Source organism: Osmerus eperlanus, chromosome 4 (genome assembly GCF_963692335.1).
Source record: "Osmerus eperlanus chromosome 4, fOsmEpe2.1, whole genome shotgun sequence".
NCBI classification, from domain to species: Eukaryota; Metazoa; Chordata; class Actinopteri; order Osmeriformes; family Osmeridae; genus Osmerus; species Osmerus eperlanus.
The window spans coordinates 10,619,934-10,638,329 of NC_085021.1; the positions used below are offsets into that span (position 1 = coordinate 10,619,934).

The window sequence follows — 18,396 nt, forward strand, 5'->3', positions numbered from 1 at the left end:
ACTCCCACATTAGAATCAAAACATTAAGGATCATCCATTCAGCCAGAGACTATGCGATAGACACAGGGACAGACATGTAAAGATGTTGAGGGGGAAGATTTGATGATATAGGAGACATGCTTTATGGTCCTCCACCCACCCACCTTCCTTCCTCCACCCTTTTTTCTCTCCTTGCCTGGTGTTGCATTTCATTCAGTCACTCCCCTAGCTATCAAAAAGGACACATGAATGGTGTCCCTCGTCATTGATTGCAGGGAGGGAGAGAGTGGGTGGTGCTGATCATATCAATGCAGTGAGAAGGGGGTTGCTAATCTGTTGCACAGGACTGTCTTTCTGCCAGCGAGCTTCTCCAACTCCAGCCACAGGGAAGCGACAGACTGAGAGAGATACTTTTTAGACCACACATTGCTATTCTGACCGATTTGCTCCAGTGCTGCCTCTCCTTCCCCTTTTGCTTTTCTCCTCTTTAAGCCACAGCCATTTCATTAAGAGTTTCTGCCACCTGTGGCAGCTGGCTTTTTCTCTACGTCATAGACAAGCTGTGGAAAGCAGGGACGGGGAGAAAGGTAAAACCTTTTTTAAACAAGAAGTGGGATTTCGCAAGACAAAAAGCATCATCTTTCTCCCAGTTAACACAAATGAAAGGTAAGTGGATGTTGCTTCAGGTGATGCCAGATGTTGTGTTGCCTTCATTCTGGTTCTTTGTATGTCCTGATTACTGTTGTTCATATGCCTTATCTTTGTGTAGTATAATTGTTTACTTTTTTCCACTCAAAATATTGTTGCAATAATATAGACTGCATGGTGCAGCCCATTATGGCAAGCTAGGCAAATGAGCAATTCTGTGTCAACAAGTGGTTGATTTTTCTCTGCTCTTATGCACTGTATAGCTTGTACTTTCTGACGACTAGTGTTTCCCACTGTGGCTGTTGCAGGAATATAGCGAGGGGATGGTTTAGTGTCAATCTTAGCTTTCCTGTGGAGCTCTGTGTGACTCATGCAGAACAAAAAGCAGAGGGGCACCCCTGGGTCTGCCACTTTATCACATTATCACAATTTATGATCTGTCAGAAAGTGAAAAGAGTCATTCTTTATAAGGGGGCAGACAGTGCATTTACTGTACTTTTGACCAAATCAGACATAGAGTTGAATATTTAAAAACTATTAACAAAAATTATTGCTTATGTTTTGGTGTTCTAATATTTATTCTGTTTACAAATAGTGGAAGATAATCATGCATTTTATATTCCTTGTTAAGAGTTTTGCAAATGTACAGATTTTTTTAAATGTTGTTTGTAACTCATAAATATAGATCACCCTGGAGAAATAATTAAGAATTTTTGTCTCTGGCTGTTATGACAGTGGTTTGAGGGGCTATAAGACACTTGGTGGCAGTATTGACACGGAGAGAAAAGCTGACAACAACTGTGGCCATATATTTTTGACCTTTTCCTCTCTTATCCAGCCAAACCTCAGTTTAAATAATAACACAGATACCACATGTGAAACATCTGAAATGTGGATAGATTGTTAACATGTAATTCATCATGTATGTGCTATCTTTTTTGCAACTTGTTTAATCTTTTCCAGGAAAAGCTAATATATTAATATTCACTGATGATTGAGATTTGTTTTGTGATTTCATGAAAAGGAAATATTGTGTGTGTAGCTATGTATTCTATCTATATCATGTACTGTACTGTAGTTAATTTGTTTGCTGTGCTCATTGTTGGAGGGGGGATTTAGGGTATTTAGTTTCTGTCACATTTACTGATGCTAGATATGCTGTACTTTACCTTGTAGAGACATGGCTAGCTTAGCAAGCAAGTAGGTCTGTCTCTATGGAAATAGCTTTCGTCACATCTCTCCTAATGAACACGCTGTTGGAGCGAAGGCTGTCCTGTAGTGAGAGAGAGAGAGAGAGAGAGAGAGAGATGGTTGGTGCATATACAGGACAATAAAGGCTGTGGTGCATGATATGTTTATATAATAAAATAAATAAAGAGGGATTTCATTTGCCCTGTCTCACACAATGTCCATTTAATATTCGGAGGACATATTTGATGCAGAAAAATACTGCTCTTCCATTTTTTTCTGTTGGACAATTGTTATCATATCGTGCTCTAAATATGGCACACATTTGGCATACAATTACTTATTTTATTATGCATGGAAAAACTGTTGGATTGTTATACTGATTATCTGGGATGCCATGTTCAGATGCATTGAGCAGACAGCTGGACAGCTGGAATTGCACTGCTTCAAAGGTTATAATGAGACACCCCCTTGTCTTTGATGTCATGGCTAGGTAACAATGTAAAGGACACAGGCATTGGGCGTTTCCATCAAGTTGTATTTGTTTGCTTGGTTTTCTAAGTTTAAGTTCCTGAAGAGTTTGTTTTTTTGCCCATCTCTTATCTGGTGCCATGAAAGTAGAAGAGTAAAACCAACATCATGCCAGGCCTGATAAACAAGGGGAGACGGAATGCTCTTCCTCTCAGTGTCTCCGACATCACTTCCTGTGTCAGGGGGTACACCCTGGCCATGACTGCCTCCTTGACCTACAACAACTTCGAGGACCATTCTATTGAAGGTGAGTTAAATTAATCGTTTTCAAATCTGGCTTGTCTTGGTCTGTTGAACCTTATAGATACAATATAGATCTATAGGCAGGTAATTACATAATTTATTTTGGGGGGGGGTTGTCCAATAATCCCTATCTAATGTTGTCTATTATCACACAGGACTCTTCATTTACCCTCTGGAAGAATGCAGTACAGTTGTGGGCTTTGAAGCAATGATATCCAGCCAAATCATAACAGTGCAAATCAAAGACAAAGCCAAGATTGATGACTGTTACTTTGATTGCTGCAGTGTAGCAAATGATGCCCTTCAGAGTGCAAGTGGTAAGGCTTGGTGTCATGTTGCTTCTAAAGGTTAGTGGAGGGGCTGCACATTGTTAGCAATTGTATTCTGGCTTTGGGTCCATTTATCCACATGCTCACAGAGCCTTGTCCATAAAGATGATGTTGCTATGGAGAAACACAAAGCGTAACTGCATGTGCTAGGTGTTAAGGCTCAGCTGGTGTGATGTTCCAGGACACATCTTACTTGATGAGGACCTGGAGAGGACCGTGCTGGTGGTGAACCTGGGGATCATCCCTCCACTGGAGACGGTCAACATTCTGGTTAGCACATCTTCTGAGCTGCCCACCCTGCCCCACGGGGGCATCCGTGTCACCTCACCGCCAGTGTGTACTCCCCGGGTACAGAGGACCATCAACGAGGAGCAGGGCCTCTCCCCAAACTTCACCAGAACGTGAGTGTCATGACCACTGTGGTTCAAAGAACCAACTCATTGTATCCTTTTGATCTTCGATTAAATCCATAATAAACTTGAGTCTGCCTGCCTTCAGACTCATAATCAAAAGTTCAGCAATATTGGAATTTCTCATCAGTGAGAACCATCTAATGAACTTGGGAGACAATGTAATTATAAGCTCATGTATTACAAATGTATGCTCATGTAATAATTGACTCATATTATTTTCATTTGGGTCACAGGCGGGACAGACAGAACTGTCCCCTGGGTTCCCTAGACCAGACTCCTGGCTCCACACAACTGTGCATGTCTTCTCTTCTTGAGGAGGAAGCCATCAATTCAATAGACTACGAGTTTAACTTCCAGCTGGAGATAAGGGCCCCTTATCTCCTTGCAGGTCAGATACATAATACAATATTATAGCATACGATAACATTATACAGCTAAAATTAGAAACAACAATTTATTGTGTTGTTAAGTATTACTGTTTAACTGTGACATTCATTCTCTTCCTGTCTATCCATTCTTTGGGTGTAAATAGGAACCCGTACACACTATATACTATTTGCTAAACACAGGTACTGTTAGAAATGTTAATTCACAGTTGCAGCTGCTTGTTTCGAGGCTTTAGAGGTGTCTGTGTGCAGGTGTGGAGAGCTCATCTCATGCCATCCGGGCTGACGCTGACCCTCTGGCCCGCTCGGCCACCAGTGTGGTCATCACCCTGGCAGACAAGTACACCTACGACTGCCCTGTGGAGATCCTCATCTATCCTAGCGGTGGGTAATCCCTTAGTGTTACAACCCTAACCCTGCCAGTCTCAGCATTGTATTGATTCCATTTACTTTGCATCCTGCCCTAAATCCAGGATGGCAGATCCAGAATGAGCCAGCGTTTTGCTGCTCCCTGCTGGATCTTGAGCTTGAGCTCATTTACGACCCTGTAATGTGCAGAGAGTTAATAAGATCAGTGCAGAGGTGAATCATCGCTCCCTCTGTGTGTGAATCTCTTCAGTAATGTATGACTTGTCTAGAGGCGTTGCTGTGTGGGTGGTTACCCAGCCTCCCCCTTCAGCCTCCCTCCATTTCTCATGGTTGTCTTCACCTCCATGGTCCAGTTGTCTCCCGAAGGCAGGATTCAGCCCCTGATTGGTTATCCAGTAGGCTATCAGATGGCTTTGTCAACTGACAGATCTGGGGGCGATGCTATGCAATTCAATTCAGCTCAGTGTGATGCTGTGGTTTCAATCTCATCAAGGCAACTCAGCTCTAGCAGACTGACGGAATATCTGGAGGCATGCTTTGCCCACTTGATTCTTGCTTTCCTTATTATTTGTTTCCAAATCAACTCAAAAAGAAAGTTTTTGTGATAAAAAATCGGATTTAGTAACATAAATAGAGGTTAGACACAGTTCTGTTCATAGAGACCTGGTTGTATTTAGTCAACAGTGCATGTGGTTCGAATTGAAATAGGCTAACTCTTTCTCCAGTACCTAACTCTATGTCAGTAAATTATGTCAGTAAAGCACATTTAGACTTTTCAGTTGACACCTCTCCTTCCTTTTAAGCTAGCAGGATTTTAAGCAGTGAATCCGTAACCGGAGTAAGTTCTGCTCCTGCCAATGTAGTCAAAGTGATGGAGGATGAGCCTTACGTCTCTGGTCTTCTGTCTGTCTGTCTGTCTGCGCGTCCCACAGAGCCTCATCTCCCTCACGTGCTGATTGAGGATGGAGACATGACCCAGGAGGAGTATGATGAACACCTCAGGGGACGGAATGACTACATCAGGGCCACCAAGAAGGACTCCAGCAACGACAAGAAGGTGAGGCCAATTTGTGTCTGCTCCTTTAACAACAGTGGCAAGGGGGAAACAGCTGCATTCTTTAGTGAGGAAAGAATCACTGAGCATGTATTCAATAATTCTAGGTGTGTGCAAATACCCATGTCTGGTGTAGGGTAACTCTTGGCACAAAGTATGAGTTTTTTTTTTATAGACACTGAAACTTAATTCTACTGCTATGATAACATTTTATAGACTTGATAAACATAATAATTTACTCTATTCTGTCAAAACAACATAACATTCAAACAGGGTTTCCTCGTTCCAATTTGTATTGGCTCAGTTAGGTTTAAACTATGAGACACCTGTTATTGCAGCATGTCAACAAACCTTTTCAAATGGTTGTTCTTGGAAAAATAATTAAGACTTTCAGTGGAGATTGTTCAGAATTGTTTGATGGAAGGCAATAATCAGATTCTTAAGTGACCAGTCGACCTCAACAGGAGGAAAAGACAGAAAACGAAAGCACTCAGCCCTAAAATGATAAAAAGGCGTCTCTATGGAAACCACTGAATGCACTCAATGCAAACCTTGCAGCATTCAGCTCAGAATCTGTACCTAAGCAAACACCATTGAAGTGCCCTTTCTCAGCTCCTTTTATTTTTTTTCATGTATTTCATGATGTATTAGCTAGACAAATATCTTCTCCAGTGTTGTGTTACACTATTGAACTGTAAAGCAATCTCTCATTCTAAGGTGTGTGTGTGTGTGGGGGGGGGGGGTGAGTTTGTGTTACACATGGCACTGTCCTGTTGTCATGGTCTTCTCATGTGTAGGTTGATATTATCCACAAACGTCTCCACAAGGACATCCTCCACAACCCTGTGGTCATGCTAAACTTCTGCCCTGACCTCAAGTCCATGACCTCTGACCTGAGGATGGTGCATGGAGAGTTCATCTTCCTGATCGACCGCAGTGGGAGTATGAGCGGGGTAAACATCACCCGTGTGAAGGTACTGTGGTAGAACACTTTCATGTAGCTGAAGGCATTACTTATATGCATAATTATGTGTCCATTTTCAGAAAATGTGGCCTGTACTGTCAAAGTACAGGCCACATTTTCTGAAAATAATTATTAAGCATTGTCCGTCAAGTTGTACACAAAATGTTTCAAATGGGATGCTAGACTCAAAGGGGAGCAAAGCTGTATATATAATTTGCATAAATTGTCGATTTTACAAGATCTATTTGACCGCCATACTTGTGAACCTGTAGGATTCTCTGCTTACATATTTGAGGTGGCTGCCATTTGAACGGACTGTTCCGTAAAGCTGGTCTGTGATGCACAGCTTACTGCTCAGCGGTGACTGAGCTCAGCGGTGACTCTGACAGACTCAGGCAGAAGACATGCCCTCTCTGTCTGGCCTGAAAGGTCCAGGTCAACCAGATCATAATGAAATGACTCCCAGTGTCTTTAATCTTTAAAATGCCCCCTGAAAATACCACACACCAACAGTGTAAAACACAGACGCTGACAATATTAATGTCACTACTTTAGTTGGTATTATCTCCTCACACATATTTTGTATAAACAAACGTTATTGATGAAATCTTATTGATCATTTTCATGTGCATTGGAATTTCAGCTATTTAAAAAATAAAAAATAAAGAAGTGTAAGGAGGTAATATCAAGAATATGTTGGGGATGGATTAAAAATGCACATTTAATCACGGGTTATTCAGCCTATTTCAAACTGAGTATGTTATTGCAAGATTATCTTCCTAGTGACTGTTGAAAGAGACTGACGACTGCAGACTGCAGCAAAACAACAGCTAATACTGAAAAGGCAAAAGGTGTTTTCTTAAAAGGTCATGATAAAGACTTGCAGGTAAACAAGTTTGCTGGTAGCTTCCTGTGGTTCACCAGCTCGCCCCCGTCTTGACCTAGTGATGACAGAGGTGTGTCCTTTCCCAGGATGCCATGGTGGTGATTCTGAAGAGCCTTGTGCCAGGCTGCCTCTTCAACATTATTGGCTTTGGCTCCACGTTCAAAAGCCTCTTCGCTACCAGCCAGATCTATGATGAGGTAGGAGGCAGACAGACAGACTTCTCTAAATGCATGACGTTAGTTGAAAAGCTGTTTGTATTTAGGTCATTTATTTTGAGCATCCAATTGACCTCAACATTGATTCTTCTCCTGCCTTCACCTCTCAGGAGAGCCTGGCCATGGCTTGTGAATACATCAAGAAGATCAGAGCAGACATGGGTGGCACAAACATCCTGGCCCCGTTGAACTGGATCCTGAGACAACCAATGCACAGGGGACATCCTCGCCTGCTATTCCTGCTTACAGATGGGGCTGTCAGCAACACAGGCAAGGTTATTGAATTGATGCGGAGCCATGCCCGATATGCCAGGTAAGCACAGTAGCAGCCTACATTTAATCTACGTGTGCGTGATGGGATTTGAAGTGGGTGGGTAGGCAGAGCCAAGACTAAGTAAAGTAAACATCTGTTGCCATGGTAATTTATAGTTTCATATGGGTCCTGCTGGATCAAACATTACAACATCATTTGTTGAAATGTTATGCCCCTTGGAGACTGGAATATAGACCCTTAATATGATTTGTGTCTGAGGTACTCAGTGATGTTTTTAGAGTCACAGTGGGATTGAGCGCAACAGCAACTGTGTAAGCACAACAATGCCAGCACAATGGAGCTGGAGCGCATTCTGTCTGATGGGACTCTATTTAAGCTTGTGTTTGTGTTTGTTATGCAAACAACAACGACATAAGTCATTCAAACATGTAATGAAATCTATGGGATTTGAGAAGGCTTAGGTGTGCAACCTTGTTATTATACATTAATCCTTTCAAAATTAGAAAGACGGAACAGGACAGTCCCTTTATTTATTAGTATTTTAAATAAAATGTGTAAGGTATATTGTACATTAGTAACCAATGCAAACGGTGCCTGTAGTCTAGCTTGTTCTCAAGGTTAACATGCACACTAAAGCCACTCTGCACCATAGCAATAGTAACATCAGCTAGTAATTGACAATAAATGCCAGTAACACAAAGACTCAAAACAGTATGAGGGAAATTATTTCATCTCAGTCGCTGCATGTGTAATCTAGGACCATGCTCCCTCTCCACAGTCTATCTAATAACTGATTTAGTTTTCAGTCTTAAACGGATGGATGGCCCCGGATGAAAACTGCATTAGGTTATAGCCTATGAGCCTTTAGCCCATCCACCCATCCATCCATCCATCCATCCTGAATGATCATGTTACACTTCCTGTCAGGAGACACAGAATTGAGAAATCTCTCTGAGTTCCCCCGTCGAACGTAGCCATGCCAAAGGTCGCCTTCTCCCTTTTAATCTCCTCTGTTTGCCCTTATCAAATATGCAGAGGGACTCGTATTGATGGATCAGATGGTGTGGAGATTTCCATTTCTTTTGTGAGAAGTGTAATTGACAGACCAAATGAGATGACTTATAAGGGCCATGATGGATTAGTATTCGACCTCCCTTGAGGAGCTCTGAGGGTTATAGTCTGAGCTCCAGGCACGTCTTAGTTATCTGAGCTCTAAGGGTTGAAAGATGATTTCCTGTTTGGCTTCCTCTGTGCTTTCTGCTGCTATGCACAACAAATTGCATTACTGATGAAAGTGATACCGTGTCAGTGCTGTGTGCAACAGACCATCTAAGGAGGAAGTACGTCTGGTAGATGAGAAGTCTCTCTTTCTCTCCTCTTATTAGGCTCAGATATCTATAGATCTGTCTATCCCCTTCCTGAGACACTGAGGCTGTGTTATGTGTTGAATGCCTTGGCAGGTGCTATACATTCGGCATCGGTCAGAGTGCCTGCAGGAGACTCGTGCTAGGACTAGCCACCGTTTCCAAAGGAACGGCAGAATTCTTGGCAGAGGGAGAGAGACTGCAGCCCAAGGTACTCATTTGCGTTGACATATTTATCGCCCTGTGTGACAACTAGTTATTCTGAATGTCATTGGAAGACCATTATGCAGATTATGCAAATTATCGAGAGCTTGCTACCTGTACAAATGAGCAATTTATGTTGGGAAGTAAAACACTCATTAAAAACAGTCTAGTAGGCAGTATGTCCACTTTATAAATCTTGGCAGCAAGATTAAACACCTTATTCTTCTTGGATGCCAGCTTGGTGAGGCTGAGCGTGTAGTGGTAAAACTCCCTGCTTGCCTGTCACATATGCCTCCCCTCAGCAGTGGAGAGGAGCTGGCTCAGAGCCTCCGGCTCCCACCTTCTCAGCTATTCTCCCTGTGTTTGTTTCCTTCTCTTTCATCACTCCGTTAATAGAAGACAAACATGATTAACAGTGGACTGCCCTTTCTCCTTCAGAAAGGATGAAGCCCTGGGTTAGACTGCCAGTCCAAATGATTTGACAGATTTAACATTGTGATGGAAATCCAGCTGTGAGAGTCAATGAATTATGTACAAGTTTTAGATATCTAGTTACAATCAAGCCTCACTATTGTACACGCCCAGTATGCACCTGAAACAGTCTTTGTCTCAACCGTTTCTGTCTTTCTTCTCCCAGATGATCAAGTCCCTGAAGAGGACCATGTCTCCTGTGTTCAGTGACATCACCATCGAGTGGCTTTTCCCAGAAACCAAAGAGGTGTTGCTCTCCCCAGTCAGCAGCAGCTTCCTGTTTCCTGGGGATCGCCTGATTGGCTATAGCGTGGTCTGTGACACCACTCGTTACCACTCCAATCCCAAGTCTGTAAGTACACCTGAAGTAGATGAGACCAGTTCCACACCTCATTGTCTGTCTGTCATATATCTAGTCTGACTCACAAATGAAATATATTCATTTCTGCTCCTCTTGAGGCTTCCTTTTCATAAAGGGCAGGGGATCTTTTTGTTTTGAAAAGCTATTAAAATGTCTTGAGGAAAATTTGTTTGGGAAGGCTTGAATTTGCCTACTGCCTGTCCAGTCTTGTGAAAATGGAATGCCTCTTAAAGTGTTTTCAGATGGTTTTTCAAATGCAATCTCAACAGGATAAGAGGAGGCGGTACAGTATGATGCGTTCCAATGAGTCAGCCAGCTCTGTGTTCTACCACTCTCAAGAGGAGGACCCCGGGAGGCCTGGGGCTGATGCTTTGGGGCCACAGAGAGACCCGCAATCAGGACCCCTGTATGACACCTACCAGGACTCTGTGTCTGAAAGCAGCCCAGTCACCACAGAACCAGACCCCCTTGGTAAGAACTGAGAACAAGCAGGAACAGCTTTGTTGACATTATCATCCCAGCAAACACATTGTCAGCTGTTTACAATGAACTAAGATCATGTTACTAATGTTAATGCAGTAATGAATAGAGTGTACTATATTTATGCACACTAGTAGGGATAGACATTAAAACATCACCTAGGAGACGGGCCTATAGCACCAACCAGATTATGGACTACAACCCGGGGAAGAAGGTCTACACCCCCAGTGACCCCAGCTCTGTGGTGGGGAAGAACCCTCTGAGGAGGGCTAAAATCCAAGAGCTGATTGGCCAGACCAGCCCAGACCATGGCGCCCAATGGAAGAACGACTATCAGGTGAATAGTTTTAGAACAGAATAAATAGTCTGGATTTTCTTACACAGTACTCAATACTACTCAATACTCATTATATCCAGTCCCCAAATGGCAGCCTAAAGGAGCATTTTTATGAAAACCAAGAAACGATTTGAGAACACAGACCAATCCTCAAGACTGCATGAAATATGGGATTTTATGGGAATATCGGTATATAAACGGGTTACTCAGGCTGATACCACATTTATGGATTCAGCTATGCACGCCCACATACACAATAAGCCCAAAAGTATTTTGGCTATGCAGGCAGGAGAATGTTGTCATTCCATCAAAAAACCATATCGGTGCTCAGATTGCAATGGCACAGGAGAAATAACAGGGTGAGGAAAAGCCATCTGACCCTCGTCTGGCTCGGAGAGTAATCAAGAATACAAAAGTGAGATGTGCTCTCAGCATTAATGAGGGCCATAATCATTTCATGAATGACAAAGGAGTTTGAATGTTACGCAGAGAGCATCAGTGTAATCAGGCAAGGCTCACCTGCCCTTGTAGGACTGATGATACACTCTCTGTTTGACATTGATCTGATTGTACTGTACCAGCCAAACCATCAGACTAATGGAGGGACTCAACACTGCGGCCTTGTTATGGGAGTAAAGCAGGTACAATACAATGTTATCAGTTATAGTCAATACAGATTGACTACTCTATGTATCCTGAATGCTATGTGAAACACTGTCTTAATGCACATTTATGACATGTGAATGATTCTTTCATATCAGTGGATATGATATCTGGATAGTGTTTCAGCTTGAGTGAGCTGTAACAAGGAATTGGGTCTATAATTACTGTGCATAACCTTAATGGCTTTGGTTTGCACTTGAGCGAGCAACTTGTCTCAATAATCCCACTTGCAATTAGTGACTATATTCACCGTGGGCAAGAGTAAGTAGATGACTGTATGTTTTGTCATACAATAACATTTCATATTTGACTATATTCATCCCGTTCCTTCTACGTATCGTTGTCCGATCCCTTGCAGCCACAGCTGGCGAGCCTGTGTGCCACAGCCTCCAGGGGGCGCTCTGCTAGCTGCCACAGGCCCTCCCCCCAGCAGGAAGGCCCCTCCCAAGAGGAAGACCCAGAGGTGTGCCAGCCCAGCAGCATGAGCAGCCAGCAGGCAGCAGGCCGGAGCCACCGTGGGGCCGGGGAGGACAGCTCCAGGTCCTCCACCGACAGCCCCTCTATCGGCAGCACAGGAGACGCAGGTGTGTGCGGAAACAAGACCAGGAGTTCTTCCCCAATGGGTAGCCCTCACTACTCAGTCACTGCTAGGACAAATAACTATTGAAAGGAAATTATACTTTTTAAAGCCCAGACACTTTTGTAAAGTGCACTTGTTAATCCGAAATAAGAACACGTATTCAAAGCATGACACGTTGTTAAATACGTTTAAACACCTTAATTACACGGTACTCACTCAGCTGAATAACACCCAGGCACAGTCTAACTATTGCCTCTGGCTGTGACACCAGAGGGCTACTCCCACCAGATGTGTGAGGTGGAAGCCCCCCAGGACCCCAGTGCCCCTGACCTCAACTACACCAGTCAGGGGAGTGGCGACTGCAAGGCCATTGTGTCTGGTCTGCTGGGTGGCAAACCGGTGAAGTGGGAAGTGGTGTTTGACATTGAGCCCTACCTGAAAGGCCGGGAGCGAGAGGAGAAGGTCCACGAGGAGCTGTGGAACGAAACCTTCCACCACCTGGCCGGATGCTCCATCATCCAGGACTTTGAGCGCATGGCAGACAGAGAGTGTGAGATAGAACACGGTAAGCCGCGGGCGCTCAGCTGCTGTGTGACCACTGTCCGACCCACGTGTGCTCTGAGCGTCTCTTGCCCTTTGTTCATGGAATTGTAGCGTTGTGCTCCTTGACTTTACGAAGTGTGTGTGATCTTGTTCTTATTACACAGGATCAAGCAGGAGGTACCAGCTGTATGCTATTCACACCAGCAAGGCCTGCAATATACTGAGCAAATATACTGCTTTCATTCCAATTGATCTGGACACCAATGAGTACTTGCAGACATCTATCGAATATGTAAACCCTGGTGAGCCATACTCATTATTTCCCATTGACAATGGGAAATAATGATTGATTCATATGTTATGTTGATTCATTTATCCCTTTGGGATAAATGAATCAACATAAATTGAATTCAATTGTATTGATTAGAATTTAAATGAATTTCCATGATTTGAATTGAAAGGAATTGAAAAAGGGTAGGTGATAAATAGGCGAGCACCACTGCTTGATACATGTGCCTTACGTGGATAGGTTCCCCATCTAACCCTCCTGGCTGTTTCAGGAGAGGGTCTCAAGAGAGGCTCTCACTCCAACTCCCGATCAGGCAGCAGGAAGAACCGGGGTTACTCCATTGGGCTGGGCCGCTCGCAGTCTGGCGCCATGTCAGAGGAGACAGATGAAGCGTTGCTACCCAACAGTGAGACCTCGCCCCCCTGCCCACCGACACAGCACCACGTCCTGGGTCTTCCTCCAGAACCACTTCATATTGACCGTCCTCTGGTGGTACTGTGTTTTCAGATGCTGAGGACGGTGTCTCTCCATGCAGCACCCCCTCATCTTCTGGCTGGGAGAGGTGCAGCTTCACCGAAGGTGGGTTTCAGACAGCACCTCATAATAACCCTGTGTTGTCCTGTCCTTCATTGGGTGTGCTCAAGCCTTCGGCGAGAGCACAACCTTTGTTCTCTCACATATATATTATTATTATTTTATTTTTTTTATTATTATTTTTTTGCCCCCCTAAAACTCAGTCAATATTTGGCCTACATAGACAACGTAGGTGTCAAAAGTTTTGTCTTGGTAGCGATTGAGTTGCTTGTATTGGAATTTACGTTCCGTTGCATGGTTTAGGCTGAAGTTAAGTTTTTGTGGCGAAAAGTCAAGCTAACGGTGGCTAATTTGCTAGCCACAGTCACTGACGTTACTAACGTCACTACGTCACTAACGTCACGAAAACACGCGTGACTACCTTTGGCAGAACATTCGTTTCGCATCTGTTAACTTGGGGGATAGCTAGGCTAACTATAGCTTTACTGCAAGGCAGCTGCAGAAACGCCACAAGCAAAGAGGCCAGGGTGATAACTATTTACTCATTTTACTTTGTGATATGACACACAATTGTGATGTGTAATGTACAGTATAAGCTGATATTATTAAGGAAGTACATCTACTTTCGGAAACAGTAGTCTACTATTTCACTGAAGTATTAGCATCATGACATTAGCCTGTGTTGCCCGGGCAACACATACTACAGTGGTCTATGATGTAGCGTTATCTGTTTTCAATCGTTAAAATAAACATTCCTCACATATACATTTTCGTTGTAGGATTTATTCTGACATTAGTAAACGATTTGTTGGTGAAATTACCATTACCTGTGGTTTCAAACCAGTGTAGCTCACTGCAACGCTGTAGCTTACGCGAGACACACTACAAAAACATCTACACTACACAGCTGTTTAGGAAGTCAAACGGCGACAGAACATGTTCGGCACTCCCCTTACTTAAATCAAAAGTCTATCTAACTACTAACCTGAACTTCATTGCCACAGCCTAAACGTTGTCAATCTGTTCATGAAAATAATTAATTTCACCTTAAACCGTACAACGGAACGTTAAATCCAATTCAACCAACGCAATCGCTACCAAGACGAACACAGCAGTAGTCAAAAAAAATAAAAATGCTTTTAAATCTATTTAATCTTTATAAATAATAAGTATGCATTTTCATATAAAATATACAGAAATCAGTTGTAAAAATGTCATTCAAAAACGGACCCCTGTGCAACCGACGCAAGCAAGCACACCCTACAATTTCCCCAGAAATTGTACCCTCTCTAGTTCTTCTAAGGTTGGGTGTCCTCTGGCTAGAAACCACAATTACATGAGCCAAGACATATTGAAAGTTGTACTCTGTTATCTGTGGGAAGATCAATACAACGTGTGGTCTGCAGTGATATTGTCTGATCAAACCCACGCATGCAGGACCACACACACACACACACACACACACACACGCACGCACGCACACACTGAAAACTGCCTTGCAGAGACACAGGGACAGCTGTTAGATTACATTTGTCCTTTGCAGTCACTAGGACTCAGTGGGAGTCTTTTATCTGTGTGCTGTGTGCTGGTGTCATGTTGAGGCAAGCTCAGTGGAAAGCTAACGCATCACACCTGTCTCCACCTGTCTCAGCCACTCAAAGGAGCCCATCGGTGACCTCCGACCAATCACAGAAGTCCGTGGAGAGTCTCTTTTCTGCCAGGTGGGTTGATGGAGTTGGGTCACAAGGGTGCCTAATGTGACAGCTGTAATACTGAAACTCTCTTGGCAGACTGTTGGCCACCAAGCAGATGACCCTGGACAGTAATACTTCACAGCTGTTGTGTTATTGTTGTCACTATAATCTCCACCACTCATAAAAACCGTCACTGTTTTTAATGACTACTTTAGCTGCCTCTCCTATATCCTCTCTCAATATGTTAAGATGAGGTCAGTGACTGTACATTTCTGTTTTTCATTCCATCTGATACATAAGATGTTCCGTACTGAGAGTAGCTGCAGGTTAGCAGCACAACTAGATTGCTTCCATTAGCTTCCATTTCTTCCCTTCACCTCTGGGTCCTCAGCTTGATCTTCTTGACCTGCTTTTGTCTGGCCTCGTTCACTCCTTCACTTCACGAGTATTGCTCACTGCTGGAGTAAAATAAATCTTTTCTACTCTTGTACAAAAGGAAGACCACAATGTGGACCCATCCACTTGAGGTCTCCCATTGCAATGTTACAGATGCCATTGAGGAAAAAACTGATAATATGGTTTCTTATTGTGTTTCTGAGTTTGTCAGTGAAGATGAACAAGAAATCATTTAAGTAGCTGAAGGTTGCTCTATCCAAGGATTGAGACAAGTGGTCTGACTGAATAGCTTCTACTTTTCTTTGACCGTAGAAAATAGCCATTATTTCATTCCATAAGGTCCATCTGTGTGTGTGTGTGTGTGAGACTATGTTTAACTCCCATCCCCGACTGTCAGATTGACTCTCAGCAGGACACGACTGCTTACCCGGGCAGCCAGGGGCTTCATGTGTCGAACACACAGCAAGACCAATGACTCAGTGGGAGAGAGTGACAACGAGAACAAAGACTACATTCCTCTGGTGGGTACCGCTTCTGAAGAGCTCCTTCAGTCTTACACAAGTCGTAAAGGCAGATAGAAGTGCTTTTCTCTCTCTCTCTCTCTCTCTCTCTCTCTCTCTCTCTCTCTCTCTCTCTCTCTCTCTCTCTCTCTCTCTCTCTCTCTCTCTCTCTCTCTCTCTCTCTCTCTCTCTCTCTCTCTCTCTCTCTCTCTCTCTCTCTCTCTGTCTCTCTCTGTCTCTCTGTCTCTCCAACTCTTTTTCTCTCTCTCTCTGTCATCTAGGTGTCCTTGCAGCTTGCATGTGGGGCATTTGCCCTTGACAGCGTCTTGTGTGAGACCATTACCGTGCCCATGGACAAGCTCAAGTGGACGTCCCCCTTCACCAGCCACAGAGTGAGCCTGGGCCACATGTCCCACTCTGGTAGCCGTCGTCCAGACGGTGTCGAGAACACTCGCAGGTCCACCTCTCCATGTGAGCCAGAGGCAGCCAGCCTCCCCCAGCAACACCAGCAGCTGGGGGACCTAGGGGCCAGCACCCCCAGTCCCTCTCACCTCCACCTGGCTGGCAGTCCCAGGAAGGAGGGGGTGCCCTTCTTTCTGGCCAGCCCCGCCACCTCCACTGAACCCCTCCTCTCCCCTCACTCCCTCACAGACAGCGGGCTAGGTTCTGAGTTGGAGAACCAGGAGACGTCCCCAGCAGTGCCTCCTGGTGGCACACAGAGGAGGCTGCTGGACCAGGAGAGCATGGTGTGGGCTACAGCTGTGGCCCTGGCCTGGCTGGAGCACAGCTCGGCAAGTTACTTCATAGAATGGGAGCTGATTGCAGCCAAGGCCAGCATGTGGCTCAGTGCCCAGAGCATCCCAGAGGGCCGGGACTTAGCCTCCGTCAAGGCTGCCGCCAACCAGCTCTTTATAATACTCAGACACTGGGACGAGAACCTGCAGCTCAACATGCTCTGCTACAACCCCAACAGTGTCTGACAGGGAGGAAGCTGTAAAGGACACTCATTATCAACTATACTATGCTACTACTGACTACTGTTACGTTGTTTGCCTTTTGGAGTTTTTGGAGTATGTTGTCGGTGCAGTTGTGAGAATTGCGTGACTAGGCTTTATTCTGTTGTGTGTGATAACTTGTATACATATCATAAGCTTCTCCGAGGCAAAAGTTATTTACAGAGACGGTGCCAGATAATTAGTTAAAGAGCAAGAGAAGATGAAATTCAGGACAGAGAAAATCAATTGTGTTAGAGACAGTGCAGTGCCCTGAAATGTTGATATTGACTGTAGTTATCTGAGAAAGAAAAAACATGTTTTCATCATATTGATGTCAGAGAGAATCTGTCAAAACTATTTAAAGACAGTTGTGTTCAGCTATCTGTATTGTATATATAGTGCTGCAGTCATCTCAATGATCATATAAAATGTAGAGAGTTTGACACGTTCATGTTTGATCAGGTGGTTCACTGAGAGACCACTCCTTGCATTTTGTACTCATCAGCCAAAAGTGCCTAACAATGGTTCAATTTCAACTCTAAGTTTGAGAATACTTACAGGTTGGATGTACTTACATGGATACATGACAATTCTGTTTCTTTCTTGTAATTTACATCTGTAAAAATATGTGATATTTGATCATGTTTTCATTGTAATGCCTATAATCATGCAGACCCTGTATTAAGTCCTGTCTGTGGCTTTCTTGACTTGATATATTGACTTGAATATTGCTAATTGAATGGAAGAGATGTGTATCCCTGTTATGTCCTTCCCTGTCATATCTATTTTGAGTGTGTTTCAGTATTCCTTACTTGCTTTGTACTTCTAAGTGTTGTTGTTTTACTCAGGTATTATTTTACCCGGGCTGGATTTCAGCCATCCACCTGCATGGAGTAGCATGTTTATGTTTAAAGTATTAAACCTGTGTTCCCGCATTTGGAACGTACTGTATTTTGCGGCAGTGGTCTGTCTAAAAAGAGATGTGTCATACTTGAGATGTCACCAACAAGCTTTTAGTGAATGTGGCAACTGGCTTTTATTGTGAGAAGGTGTGTTTCCACATTTTGAGGTAAATTGTATCTCTCAAGTTGCTGTGTACTTTGAAAAGGTTTTTTGACTGTTTGAGGGTTTGAAAGCCCCTTGTGTCGGTTTATATGTCAATGCTATGACCTGCATGTCATAAAAACAACTTTCCAGTACAGATTCCCAGTTTGTTTTGTGATAAAGCTCTTTATTGTTTTATTCATAATACTAAGAATGGATGATCCGTTCTAAAGCAATACTTTTTGCAACCAGTAGATGTTGCACCACACTTTGAAAGTCTTTCAATAAGGAGAGTACTAAACCATCAGTTCCAACAGGATAGAATATATCTCTGGCTGACAGACAACTACTAAGTCAATGTTTTTATGTGTGTGTGTTTAAAAATAGAAGCTGATTATGTGGATGGAGCATAAAGAGAATATTCTAAATATCTCACAGCATCATTACTTTACTGAATGAGTG

General features: G+C 43.6%; 1 protein-coding gene across 2 annotated transcripts; it reads left to right on the plus strand.

Moving 5' to 3' along the window:
- Positions 1-2,440: 2,440 nt before the first annotated feature.
- Positions 2,441-18,089, plus strand: vwa5b1 (von Willebrand factor A domain containing 5B1). Of its 2 annotated transcripts, none has more exons than XM_062458894.1 (21): positions 2,441-2,593; positions 2,745-2,906; positions 3,100-3,319; positions 3,565-3,719; positions 3,970-4,101; positions 5,019-5,143; positions 5,938-6,114; positions 7,077-7,187; positions 7,316-7,518; positions 8,940-9,054; positions 9,685-9,870; positions 10,149-10,350; positions 10,494-10,696; positions 11,718-11,943; positions 12,211-12,504; positions 12,647-12,784; positions 13,043-13,177; positions 13,279-13,350; positions 14,957-15,026; positions 15,793-15,916; positions 16,177-18,089. In XM_062458894.1, the coding sequence occupies exons 1-21, from the start codon at positions 2,455-2,457 to the stop codon at positions 16,873-16,875; spliced, it is 3,888 nt and encodes a 1,295-aa protein (XP_062314878.1). In that variant the 5' UTR covers positions 2,441-2,454; the 3' UTR covers positions 16,876-18,089. The 2 variants fall into 2 exon arrangements, with proteins under 2 accessions (XP_062314878.1, XP_062314879.1); XM_062458895.1 differs by having other exon boundaries at positions 10,497-10,696.
- Positions 18,090-18,396: the final 307 nt, after the last annotated feature.